General features: G+C 37.1%; 2 protein-coding genes across 3 annotated transcripts; one reads left to right on the top strand and one right to left on the bottom strand.

Annotated features, from left to right (window-relative positions):
* Window positions 1–15: 15 nt before the first annotated feature.
* LOC112008525 (uncharacterized) lies at window positions 16–4,486 on the bottom strand. Of its 2 annotated transcripts, none has more exons than XM_065768033.1 (5): window positions 4,286–4,486; window positions 1,668–3,407; window positions 608–919; window positions 224–497; window positions 16–136 (listed from the first exon to the last, which is right to left on the bottom strand). In XM_065768033.1, exons 2-4 carry the CDS (start codon window positions 3,171–3,173, stop codon window positions 252–254), a joined length of 2,064 nt encoding a protein of 687 aa, XP_065624105.1. In that variant the 5' UTR covers window positions 3,174–3,407; window positions 4,286–4,486; the 3' UTR covers window positions 16–136; window positions 224–251. The 2 variants fall into 2 exon arrangements, with proteins under 2 accessions (XP_065624105.1, XP_065624110.1); XM_065768038.1 differs by having other exon boundaries at window positions 296–497.
* A 7,175-nt stretch (window positions 4,487–11,661) lies between these two features.
* LOC136065073 (uncharacterized) lies at window positions 11,662–12,985 on the top strand. Its single transcript, XM_065767752.1, has 2 exons — window positions 11,662–12,162; window positions 12,242–12,985. The coding sequence occupies exons 1-2, from the start codon at window positions 11,662–11,664 to the stop codon at window positions 12,983–12,985; spliced, it is 1,245 nt and encodes a 414-aa protein (XP_065623824.1).
* Window positions 12,986–13,899: the final 914 nt, after the last annotated feature.

The following is a 13,899-nucleotide window of genomic DNA, read 5'->3' as shown; positions in this document are numbered from 1 at the left end:
TCACTCAATGCATACCACTAGGCAAACTGCGTGATTGTGTCATGCATTTCCACGCAGTATAAGGCATAGAACCCTCTCGAACCCCATCTGGCTTAGAAAGCTGCGAATAGACTTCCAAAGTAGGAGTAAGCCTTACCTGTAACATGCAAATGTGGCTTTAACACATTTTGAACAAGATATAACCACTAAGAATAACAACATCAATTCACAAGACAAAAGGTACATGGAATTTGTGCAATCATCTGAGGGCTTCATACCACCAGAGCAGTTTGATGGGTGACAAATATGACCACACCTTCTTCAGCTAAAGAAGAGCCTTCATTAAAGAGTTTCCAGCCAGCATCTCCACCTACTACACCTCCCATCATACTACCAAGACTGCTGGATGAAACCGCATTGTTTCCCTGAGAGGACAGGGAAGCACCTCCAGAGAATTCATCAAAAAGGACCGGTGAAGCTGATAGCACAATTCCCGTTTTTTGTCCATCAAGAAGACACTATTTCAAGTAACAATATGATCATTAGTTTGGAGATGATGTCAACTCATAAGCATATTATACATAGTGCCACAATCATAAATCACATATTAATGCATACTAACGTTTACCTGGGTTTTGATGGAGAACCTATTGAGCAAGGGAACAACTGAGAAAGCATGCAAAAGAACGAGACCCTTACTATCACCAGTAACTGCTTTAAATTGACGAGTAACCTGAGAATCCTGACCCAAAAATAATGTATGTACTACTGGTGTTGTATGCTCTCCAGTAATAACTTTTGCTGATGATGATCTCTGCACATCCCAAACAGTAATATGGCCATCACCATAACCAGCTAAGAGCAGGTCCCCTTGCTGATTAAAGCACATGGAAGTTACAGGGGCATGAGACCTATCCCCTTGCAGACCGAGCATCGACATCTGGAACATAAACAGCATGGTTTATTGAGTAAAGTTATTTCTGTCATAACTACAATGTGGCACATAGCAAAAGCAAATGTACTTAGAAGCTTCACAATTTAATTAAACATCCAGATGTTTGCATACTGAAATTACCATAAAAAGCCAAATTCCTCACTTAACATGTTCGATTTCTGTAACAGAAGAAATTTAGATATTACCAATCAATGGTATCTTAACAGATAACCATATACTGAGGGCATATCTGAATAAGAACTTTGTTGAGGAAGTAACAACACACTCATGCTAAGTATGCACATTATATTTATGTATATAAGTCATCCTTACAGAATATACTCATACTAAGTACGCACACCAAAGGTTTTTCTTTTTTAATTTTTAAAGCTGATACATTGTGTTTCTTTTCAATAATATCAAGTTATTTGTGTATGGAAGTCATCCTGTACAAAATCAAGTATGTAACTGCTGTTTTGTGTGAAATTCATTGGGGCATTTTAGAGATTGAAATAAGCAATTAAGTTGATACTTAAGCAATTCTGCAAAGATGACACCAGGAATTGACTATTATTTTAAAGGGCACATGCACAACATTCTCCCCTGATTCTAATTACACCCAAAATATATTTCCTGGAATCTATTCAAGTTTCAACCAAAAGATGAACAAAAAACATATAGAAACATAGAATCCTGAAGGAACATGAAAGGCTAACAAGTAAGAGCAATAAAAGCAGATTAATGCAAAAGTAACCTTTGGATCCATGTGGTCAGCGTTATAACCGGAATATTTACTGGGCACAATGAGAATGACCCCTTTTGACATTCCAATTGCAATATAATTAGTATGAACAGCCAAAGCTTGAGGTGAACCATGATCTCTCCTGAATGCCTGAGAAGAAATGGTCCTTGTAATAGCATTATCCGCATCAATATCAAAGTATCCTAATGTGGTTGATCCTCTCCGTACGCCCTCAAGCCTCATTGGCTGAGCAGCTGCACCCTCTTCCCAGTGCAAACCAGTAGAAGCATGCTTCTTCTCAAGCTCCTCAGCTAACTCCAATGGCTTCATAGAAGCAGCCCGTGATTTCTTCTCCGCTCTCTTGCTAATCCTCCTGCTCTCCAATTGCCCAATTCTCTCTTCCACAAGTTCAGTAATATCACTCAATGAACTCGCGTCATCATCATCGCCACCACCAACACCACCCACCTCAGTATCTTCCAAAACATTCACTTGTTGCTGTGTTTCCAATGCCTCAATTGTCGATTCCTCCTCTACCTTCTCTTCCAAATGATCAACCTTATCTTCTTCTGAGTTCAAAACTTCAGAGCTCCTGTCAAGCACAGAAGCATTCTCATCTACATTTACATTGTTTTTGTCCTCCTCAACACTTATGGACGAAGAACCAATCCGCGGCTCAATGATATCAAAATTAGAAACTGAATCAGCACTTGTTTGCAGCAATTCTTCACGATTACTACTAACCTTTAATCCGTCTACTTGAACCACATTTTCGGCTTCACTTTCAACCTCTTTAACACTAGAACCCTGAGCAAAACCCTCATTTCCAATCACACCTTCCAAAACCTCATCCTCTTTCGCATTACGAATTTCACTATAAGAACTCAATTCATCCGAGGCTGAGACTGAAACCGCATCTGAATCTTCAAGAACCTTCTGGAAGCTTCCACTGGCAGCCCTCCTCGACTTGATCGCGGCGGCGTGCGGGGTCGGGAGAGCCCTGGAGGCTGCCACTGCAGCCGCAAGCGCTGCCCCCGGCTTCGCATTTGATCTCACACCACCGAAAAGCGACGGTAACGTCTTCGAGTTCGAGAGCCTTTTAAACGGATCCTCCGGGTAATTGATTCCCGGTCTGACCCGACTGAACGAAGACGAACCGGGTCGGGACTGGAGCGAGGGGTTTTCATCATGATGTTGGGCCGGTATGGAGGAAAAGTCTGAGGAGGGTTGTTTAGTTGTGGAGACTGAAACGGTGTCGTCTTGGTCGTGCTTGGGATCGGAGACGCGGGAGTAAACGGACGGTGGAGATGTAGGGGGAGATGAGGTGGAGGAATCGGAAGCGTTGAGGATTTCGTCGATTGTACGGCGAGGGATGGAGTTGAGGCTGTGGTGATTGTCTTTGTAGTTTTCGTCGTCGTCGTCGTCGTCGCTGGTGAGAGGTGAGTTAAGGAAGGAGTCGAGGTCGAGTTCCATAGCCGCAGGTAATGTTTCGGAGGTACTGGTGAGATTCTTGGTCATGTCGTTTTGTTGGTTTTACTTTTGAATTTGTTGCTTTCCGCTTAAGGAATTAGTTTCAACTCCGTCAGATTATAACCGATGTCCGTCAACTATGCGACTGTGTTGTAGCATTGCAACAACGCAAGAGTCTCGAACCAACCAATGAAGATTTTCCTTGAGAACATGCTTCAACTGAAAGGTCGAGTAAAAAATGAACAAATCTTTAATCATGCTAACCCAATTGTCATTATTTTCCTGCAATAATCAAAAGTTTTAGATTCAGTAAATACCATATTTAAAAATCAAGCTACAATGTTAATGACAGTCACCAGAGCAGTCTTAAAAAATAAGACAAATAAACCAAAAAAATTCACTAGGCATTAAAACATCTTCAGGTATTGCTAATATCAATCCAGCAACTTCCAAAATATGCAAATCAAGATATTTGTATTTAATTCTCTAAGATTAGTATATGATTGTTGTTGTGAGAATCTTTTGCCTTTCCAATTTCAAATTTCAGATTTGAACTATCAATCAAACACCAAAGACAAACATCAAAGATTGAAAAAAAAAAAAAAAAAAAAAAAAATAGAACTCATCTTCATCAAGGTGAACAGAGAAATCAATGTCCATCTGCTGTTAATTTCCTTTGAACAATTGACACCCAAATCAGAATAGCCATTGGAAAATTCTTCCAAACCTCAAAATAACACAAACCCAACAACTATAATTGAAAACCCAAATTAAAGTTAACCAAAGCAATAGTAAGACAGACCCATTAACCAAAATTGAAACCTTCATAAAAAATAGCCAAAGGAAAACTCTTCCAAACCTCAAAATAACACAAACTCAGCAACTATAATTGAAAACCAAAATTAAAATTAACCAGACAGACCCATTAACGTAAATTGAAACCTTTATTAGAAATAGACAAGGGAAAACTCTACCAAACCTCAAAATAACACAAACTCAGCCGCTAGAATTGGAAACCCAAATCAAAACAAACCAAAGCAATAATAAACAGACCCATTAACAAAAATTGATACCAGATCATAATCAACAAGAAAACTCAAAATAACACAAACCCAGCAATTAGAATTGAAAACCTATAATGAGATTTAGCCATCACATACCAACGAATCACTTTAGTTCCAGCCAATTAATCTGTGAAGACAGAACGAAATAGAGAATTCAGAGAGCTGGATTTGTCTATTTCATCCAATTTGAGTTAGAGAGAAGGAAAGAAAGAGACGAAGAGAAGAAAGAGAGGGAGAGAAACAACGGCTGGGTTTGGGTTTGAGTTTTCCGTGGGAGTTGGAGAGTCAGTAACGGAAAAGAAAAAGAAAATAAACGGAGAATTAACGCTAGTTTTACTGTTAACTAAGTGGACAGACGTTTTAATTTTAAGAATGGTGACTAAGGTATTGTACACATAAATTCATGTGTAATAAAAAAATCAAAATTTAAAATTTAATATTGGAAGTAGANTGTTAACTAAGTGGACAGACGTTTTATTATTAAGAATGGTGACTAAGGTATTGTACACTAAAATTCATGTGTAATAAAAAAATCAAAATTTAAAAATTTAATATGAGTAGAGCCAATACCCGGAACTGGAAATATGCTGAAAATCAGTAAGTCAATTCGTAGCAGATGGAAAGCGGCTGCGCAGGCTAGAGTAGACATAGGTGGGTTTGGAGTTCCGCGTTTGCGTTTCAGCAAACGCGTTTTCCTCCCTTTTTTTTTTTTTTTTTTTTTTTTGGCCGCATTTTTTTACTTTTGGGAGACAAAAAAAGCTGTGCAATGACAGTGCGTACACTGTTCACGCACTGTTTATTCACTGTTTATATTAATAAAATATAAAAGTGGGTCTCACGGTACTATTTACACATTTAAAAATTATTTTGCTACAGTATTTTCAGTTTTCAGTTTTCAGTTTCAGCAACAATAAGTTCAATCCAAACACACCCTATAGAACAATCAGATAATCATTGGAGCCTCTGACATTGTTTATAAACCAAATCTGAAAGTAAAAGAAGAAGAAAGAAAGAAGATGTAGAATGTCTTCAATACGGAGAAGAATGAGAGGAACTGAAGAAGAACGAGGGAAACTGATAAAGCCTATGAGAGTTTGTAGACCTCAAAGAGTAGGAGTTTTAATTTATATATTTATCTCTATTAGTTAAAAAAACTTATAAGTGAGGGTATTTTAGACGTCAAAATGGAAGAATTCAAACAAAAAAAAACCTCTTAAATAATAGTATAGATAATGCATTGTATCTAAGTTTTGCTTTATTTTTACGTACTTTTCACCCACACGTATTTTCAAAAAATATAAACAATGTTACTAGAAAAACATTACTAATAACATTACCAAACATGCCCTAAATAACTACTTAACCAATTTATTCTTTTTTTTTTACTTAAAAAATTTAGAAGAAATTACACTTTACCCTTCTAAATTATACCTCATGTTACACTTTACTCTCTAAACTTTTTAAATGCACGTTTTGCACTCTAAACTTTTCAGATGCACTTGTTGCACCCTAAATTTCCCCAAAAATTTAATCTTATATAGAAAATTAAGAATTTTAATCTCTTAATAAACTGTACTAATAATTAATATTAATAATATAAATTATAGTTGAAATTATATTAATTAAACTACTTACACAAAATAATTTACCAGCTTGTATTGTTTTTTTTCCCCTTAAAAAAAAAAAGAAAAAAAACTTGTATTGTCTTAAATTTTTACTATAAAATAAAATATTTATATTATCAATAAATTAAAAATATCAGCCTGATACCTTAGAAATTTATTTACAAACTTACAAAAGTTAATATCAAATTTATTCAAGTATTGTTTTATAAAAATATAACATTATATATTTAAATAGAGTATCATGCTCACAAGTAGGGGTATTTGTGGTGCAGTACGGTGCAATGCGATTTTGGGTCATTTTTAGCAATGCACTTTGCGATGTAGTTTAGCGAAAACCATAACCGTACCGCACCCTTTTTTGCGATCACATGTGCGGTGCGGTGTATAGTTTAGCCAAAACCATAATTACACAATACCTCATTTTTGCGGTTATTCTTTTTTTTTACTTAAAAAATTTAAGAGAAATTACACTTTATCCCTTTAAATTATACCTCATGTTACACTTTGCTCTCTAAACTTTTTAAATGCACGTTTTACATCTAAACTTTTCGAATGCACTTGTTGCACCCTAAATTTTCCCAAAAATTTAATCTTATATATAAAATTAAGAATTTTAATCTCTTAATAAACTATACTAATAATTAATATTAATAATATAAATTATAGTTGAAATTATATTAATTAAACTACTTACACAAAATAATTTACCAACTTTTATTGTTTTTTTTCCCCTTAAAAAAAAAAAAAAAAAACTTGTATTGTCTTAAATTTTTACTATAAAATAAAATATTTATATTATCAATAAATTAAAAATATCAACCTAATACCTTAGAAATTTATTTACAAACTTACAAAAGTTAATATCAAATTTATACAAGTATTGTTTTATAAAAATATAACATTATATATTTAAATTGAGTATCATGCTCACAAGTAGGGTATTTGTGGTGCGGTGCGGTGTGATGCGATTTTTGGTCATTTTTTGTACTGCACTTTGCTATGTAGTTTAACGAAAACCATAACCATACCGCACCATTTTTTGCGATCACATGTGCAGTGCGGTGTATAGTTTAACCAAAACCATAATCACACAATACCTTATTTTTTGGTCACATATGCGGTGCGATTAGGGGTGTCAATTCGGGTTAGCGTGTCGGGTTCGTGTCGTGTCGAGGTAGGGGTATTCGACTAAATGGCTTAACCCTAACCCAACCCATTTAATAATCGTGTCATGATCCTTCAAACCCTAACTCGACCTGTTAATAAGGCGGTTGATCTGACCCACCCATTTAACACGCTTAATAAACAAGTCGTGTTGGTTGACACGAATGTAACACAACCCATTTCAATCTGCATAATATTAAATATAACATCTATCTAGAAATAATTATTTTTACATCCCAAAAAGTAGTGCATACACTTCGAGTCTTCAACCCACATTCAAATAATATATATTCAACAAAAATATAACATTCATATAGTATAAGTTCTTTACATTCCAAAAGAAGTGCATACACTTCAATTCAAATTTAATAACAAAGTTTCACAAACTAAAATAACATCGTTCAACAAAAATATAATATTCTTAGAACTCGCCAAATGCTAAGTATCAATATTGAAAGAATTTGAGCAAACAATAGACTAATGCTGACTATGACCATGATTATCATCCATAGATTCTTTTTAATGTCTGAATTCATAACATCTTCCACAAGCTCATCCAATTTCATTTATGTAAGTTCTATGCCACCAAAAAAAAAAAAAAGAAGAAGAAGAAGAAAAGTATTAGTAGTTCTAAGGTCTATAAAGTTTCAATTTCCAATTATATCCCTTGTAAATTTTTTGTAATTACTTACTTTTCTTTTTAAATTTAAAATATATGTTGGATATAAAAGGTTATTGACAACTCTAAAAATAAAATAAATATTTATTTGTTATATGAGTTAAACGGGTTGTGTTAAGTGGGTCATTTCATGTTGACACAAATAAATTGGCATGTCAAACGTGTCTATTGCGGGTTACGCGGGATGACTCGTTTATGATCTATTTCTTATCGTGTCACTTTCGGTCGACCCGTTTATGACCCAAACCCATTAAGACCCAACCCTAACCCAAAAAAACTCGTGTCGGGTTCGTGTCGTGTTCGCGGGTTGGGTCGAACATTGACACCCTAGGTGCGATGTATAAGATACAGTTTAAAGTCAATATATTTTTCAAATTTTGGATTTTTCTTGCCCAGGTCAAAATTGATTTTTCTTTTTGTTTTGAGCCAAGTTTTAAATTATTGAGCTAGTTTTTCTTTATTTTGGGCTAACTTTCCTAATCAACACTTGCAAGGTTTGTTTGGGCTAGCCCAAAGCTTTGTTTTCAATAACTATAACACACCTGGTATGTAACAAAAATTGAACATATATCACTATCTCAGCCTATTAAAATATATATATATATATATATATTGGAAACTAGGGTTATTAAACTATTAATAATATATTTAATATTAGAAAAATAAATATATTAATTNCACATATGCGTGTGCGATGTATAAGATACAGTTTAAAGTCAATATATTTTTCAAATTTTGGATTTTTCTTGCCCAGGTCAAAATTGATTTTTCTTTTTGTTTTGAGCCAAGTTTAAATTATTGAGCTAGTTTTTCTTTATTTTGGGCTAACTTTCCTAATCAACACTTGCAAGGTTTGTTTGGGCTAGCCCAAAGCTTTGTTTTCAATAACTATAACACACCTGGTATGTAACAAAAATTGAACATATATCACTATCTCAGCCTATTAACAATATTAGAAAAATAAATATATTAATTAATATATAAAAAGTGTGCGGTTTTCTTATTATAAAACCGTAAATTATATTGCACCATGCAATGCGTTGTAGTGCACTATTACCTACAGTGTGGTGAGCTTATGCCTTTTTGCGAGTAGTTTTGACGTGGTTTTTACGATTTGGTGAACACTAGTCACAAGTTTGTTTACTAACACATTATTATATTTGTGTTTAACTCCTTTAATAGTTGAATCTAAAATTTGGCTTAATCTTAGCTCAATGGTCAATTAAACAAATAGAAACAAGTTTTTTTCCTAAGTTAAATTGAGTAGATTTTACTTATTAAAATTGTTCTTAAATAGTTTAGTGCATTTACAACCCTAAAGATTGTGACACAACTTGAAGTTGTAATTTTCATTCCTCCCGAAATAATTATTTTTAACATTTTATCCAATGATTAATTCTAAATACATAAAACTATCAACATATTTTATTTTAAGTGAAACTATATTATCAATATTTAAAAAACTAAAATACTACTCCAACTAAAACATAATTATCAAAAGTTTTGAAAATTTTTAAAAATAACTTTATTATTTATTTTACCTTATTATATAATCAAATAATTTTTTTATATAATTTGGTTTTATACCATATGCATTCGTCAAGAAAATAAAATAATTTTGTTATTTTATGTTTACTATATATTTTAGTGTAGGGTTGGGATTAGTGGCCCAAGCCCAAAACAATAAATTTGTAGAGAATGGGTGAAAGAGCTAAGCTGATTATGAAATCGACAACAACTAATCACAACCCTCAAGCATAGACCAACATGAATTTACACGTAAATAATTGGTGTCCGAGGAGGTATATTATTGATTGTGTGGTGAATACAATACAGATCTTAGGGTTACAATAAAACTTTTTTAGTTTTCTTCTCCCTTCTTCCCCCCTTTTCTTAGGAGCTTCTTTCCTTTATATAACCTCCCTTCTCCTCATCTCCATCGTCCACTTGTACCTTATCCGTGAGCCTACTTGAGTATATGTCATGTCAAGCATCTCCTTTAAATCTGTGTGAGTGGCGGTAGGTGAGGATACACTGTTCAGAGGTCTTCTCCACATAAATGCGGCCAGAGAAGTTGCTGCAGTGCCTTAAATGCGGTGGTAGCAGCTTTTCCTTTAGATATTTCCTCATTCTTATCTTCTCTAGATATACCCAGAGCTTATCTTAATCAGAAGGAGTCCTCGGAAGATTATTTTGACCTTTTATATGTTTAATTGATCCATACTATTCGCGTAAGAGGAGTATAACCTCTTCGGACAGAAGGCGATCTCTTCGGATTGTAATCACTTTTCTTTCTGGGGGTCCCTCTTCCAGATGGGCCTTGCCTTTACCTCTCCTTCTCTTCGGACGCACAGTAACCTTTACTTGGGGCTCTAGGCCCACTATATTAGATTGGGCATTTTTCCCCCACAATTACCCCTCAAAATTTTAATTTTTCCCTCGCATCTGAGGAGAAAGAATAAGATTTTGACCTGCCACGTAAAGAAAAAGAAATTAAAATAAATCAGTTTAAAAGAGAGAACTCGTAAATACCCCAGTTTACACGTGCGCGGGCATAGAGACAAGTGCTTCATTATTGCCGTTGTCAATTCTGTATTCCCAAAGCGTTGTATTAATTACTCCAGGTGGCGTTTTGTTTTTTGCATCCAACGGTGGGTTGTTGATCCAACAGACAGGGTTCTTTTTCGGGATTTGGACGGGATGAATTACACTCTTTCACCTGTCCCCGTATATAAACCCTCAGAGGAGGTTATTTTTCTTTACTTTACGCATCCTCAGAATACCCAGTGAGCTCATTCATTCAAAACCCTTCAAGCTTCTTCGATTTTCTATCTTCTTTCCTTCCAGGATCTTCCAAAAGTCCATTTCAAGTCCAGGGATTGTTCTCCACTCTTGTCTGTGTAAGTTTCGGTGTCTTTTGTCCTTTATTTTCTTCTCGGCTAGTATTTTCTACCTTCGAAACCCGTTTCCTGGCCACTGCTTCAATCATTCTCTAAAAATGGGTAAATTCCAACATCTCGTCGATAGTCTGGCGTTGATAAAGGAATTTAAGCGAAATTATCGCATACCGCGGGGGGTGAATTTGAGATATTGCCCTCCGGAGCGGATACTGACGGCCCGAAGAGAGGGAGAGGTCGTTATCCCAATGATAGCCTTCATCGAAGGGGAATGACCCTTCCAATGGGTTCTATCACCTTGAACTACCTTCGCAACCATAGGCTCTCTCCTGAGCAGTGCGCACCCAACACCTTTAGGATACTAGGAGCTATCGATGCCTTGAACCAATAATTAGGATTAGGGCTGACCTGACATGACCTGGTATATATGTATGAGTGTCATAACCAAAAAGGGGCGGGATACTACCTTAAATCCCGATCCGATATCGTTAGATTGTTCTCCTACCTTCCCAATCAAATAAAGGGATGAAAGACGACTATTTAATCGTCTTGGGTTTTTTTTTTTTTTTTTTTTTTTTTTTTTTTTTTTTTCCAGATAAGGCACATACTACTCCTCGGCTCAGCCTTACCAACACCGCCGCCCTTAATTATCTACTACGTTCAAAGATATTCGTGAGTGAAGACAGACAGCTCCGGTCCATTCCACTTATACTCGGCTATACACCGAAGAAAGCAGATATCTAGCCGGTCGGCAACGCCATTACACAAGGTGATCATCGACTTTGGCGAATAAACGTCGCTCAGCGACACTTTTTAGCGCCATACAACCTTAAGCCCGTTCCACACCCCAACCCACAGGGTGTTCCATTGCTAATCCGACCAGTTCAATAAGTCCCCATCGAGCCGGTGGTCGTAGGAGAAAGGGCCGGCTCTTCATCTTCTACGCTAGAGCAACAGATAGACAATTTTAGATTTAGAGGGGAAGCTTCAGGGGGAGTGCAGGTAATACACTCCTCAGATTCCGAGGAGGAGGCCGACAGGCAATGCAGTGTCCTCCAACCACTTCTGCTAACTACTCTTCCAGAGGACTCTTCGGAGGAAGAAGAGATGTATGACTTAAAGCTTCTGTTGAAGACAAGGGGTAAGAAGGCTGAGTCCAAAGGGACGGGGACTTCCCGACCAGTGGTGAATTTACCTCCACCTCCAGCCCTACCTCAGGTTCCTGATCCGGTCTTGAAACCAATACCGAACCTAAAGAAAAAGAGGCCTCTCGAGCCTGAGGAGCGGGAGGTGGTGGTATCACCAAAGACCACAAAGCAACAAAAGGTGGTAAGGGACCACTGGAGCAAGAAGGTCTCATCCGTGGAAAGTAGGGAGGAGCCTCCTGTGGCAGACGTGCGCCGAGGGCAACGCACGTGGTCTCCAAGATTGGAACTAGATGGCGTTCCTTTTTCTTGGGAGACCTCTGTTATGAACTACGATGGGGGTAGAGCGGGGCTGATAGCTGAAGCCTTGGAGCAACCACTGCTCCTCCCCCGAGACATGGAGTCATACAGGCGCTTCAACCAGTATGAACTTTTCATGTCCCTGAAGAAGGACCTAGCCATAGTAAGCGTGCTTATCCAGCTCTTCGGTTGACATATTAATTTTCTATATTTTATGCTAACTCTTTTACTTTACTGTTCAGATTACCCAGCAAGTCTTCGTGGCTGAAGAGTGGAACCGAAAAGCCTACGTTAAAGCCCAAGCGGAGGCCCACTCTAGGTCCGAGGCGGAAAAAGCATTGGGCAGCTTAAAGGAAGAGGTCTCTCAGATCTCGGACCAACTAAAAGGGGTGACCCAGGAAATGGATAGCCTCAATGCTAGTCTCAAAAATGCTGAGACCCAGGCCGAAGCCCAACGCAAGCTGCTAGATGACACTCAGAACAATCTAGCCTCTAAGAAAGCTCTTGTGAAGGAACTTCGCGCCAAACTTCAGAAGGCCAGGGAGGCTACTAAGCAGGCTCAGAGGGACGCTCAGCTGGCCAAAGAGGCGACCGAGGCCGAAAAGAAAGCTGCCTACCAACTGGGAGTGGAGGTGACCAAAAAAGGTCTTACTGAGCAGTTTGCCTCGATCAGCCGGGATTACTGCGATATAACATGGGGCAAGGCGCTGGATACTGCTGGGGTGTCTGCTGACTCAGAACTGAGACTGCCTAGGAGCATTTATTACGACCCAGACATCCGAGAGCTCCCAGAGTCTGATCCCCCTCCTCCAACACAACTCTCAGAGGCCTCAGAGCAACTCTTGGTTAGCCAATCTCCTCCAACCACCCTTGAGCCTTCCAAGGATTCTGGCCAACCAGGTGATGAAAGCACCCCAGCTGAGCCACCCAAGGATATGGGCGAGGGCTTGGAAAAAAAGAAATCATCTTCAAAGCCCAAGGATTAGGCCCCAGAAGCTGCTGCTACTCGGACAAGCCAAGCTACCGATCCTAGGGTCCTTCCAGCAGAAACTTAGATACTTAGATTTTAGTTTTTTTTTTTTTTTTTTTTACAATTTTCTTTCTCTTGTTTTCCTTCTATGTAAGGGATTGTAAACTATCCTCTTTTGATTAATGAAACAGTTTATCTTTTACTTTTGGTGAATTTGTTGCATATCATATGGCTTACTTTTGCTACAAGTAACTTCACTTTGTAATTATGGTAACGTAGGCAAACATAGTCATCAGATCTATCTAATAATATATATAACTAAAATTGATTCCGAAGAGGACAGTACATAAAAGTTGCTGTTAAGTAATGAACATAACAAGTATTATAAAAGTTGGATAGATCTTTTCATACGTACACTAAGAATATTAGCATAGGTTAGCGTTGATATTAAACACAGTTAAGAATGTCAGGCAAGATTCATTCTGAAGTTAACCTTCAGTATTAATAGCAACACAAAAGTATTAACTAACTAAAAATCACCTGGTCCGAGGGTTACAGGCATGACTAGGTTTAAGTTTAAATACTTAGGGAGAATCACCAAGGAGTGTTAACTAACCCAAATTATCTGGTCCGAGGACTATAGGCATGATTGGATTTAAATTTAAACACTTAGAGAACCAATAAGGAGTGTTAACTAACCCAAATCATTTGGTCCGAGGACTACAGACATGATTGGATTTAAGTTTAAACACTTAGAGAACCGATGAGGAGTGTTAACTAACCCAAATCATCTGGTCCGAGGACTACAGGCATGATTGGATTTAAGTTTAAACACTTGGAGAACAATTAAGAATGACAAATTATCACAGTGACCAAAGAAATGATTTGATTAATAATAGTACATTTTGAGGTTATTTACATTCCAGAGGC

The sequence above is a fragment of the Quercus suber genome, unplaced genomic scaffold (genome assembly GCF_002906115.3).
Source record: "Quercus suber isolate HL8 unplaced genomic scaffold, Cork oak 2.0 scaffold_26, whole genome shotgun sequence".
Lineage (NCBI taxonomy): Eukaryota > Viridiplantae > Streptophyta > Magnoliopsida > Fagales > Fagaceae > Quercus > Quercus suber.
Note: the sequence above shows the minus strand (reverse complement) of the source record. Positions and strands in the feature narration are given on the sequence as shown.

Excerpts from the sequence above, each read along its gene's own strand:
- LOC112008525 (XM_065768033.1), bottom strand. The coding sequence starts at position 3,173 with ATGACCAAGAATCTCACCAGTACCTCCGAAACATTACCTGCGGCTATG. Across the intron at positions 920-1,667 it reads CTGACCACATGGATCCAAAG|ATGTCGATGCTCGGTCTGCA; the intron begins GTTACTTTTGCA and ends TTTATGTTCCAG. Across the intron at positions 498-607 it reads GGTTCTCCATCAAAACCCAG|TGTCTTCTTGATGGACAAAA; the intron begins GTAAACGTTAGT and ends TACTTGAAATAG.
- LOC136065073 (XM_065767752.1), top strand. The coding sequence starts at position 11,662 with ATGTATGACTTAAAGCTTCTGTTGAAGACAAGGGGTAAGAAGGCTGAG. Across the intron at positions 12,163-12,241 it reads TGAAGAAGGACCTAGCCATA|ATTACCCAGCAAGTCTTCGT; the intron begins GTAAGCGTGCTT and ends TTTACTGTTCAG.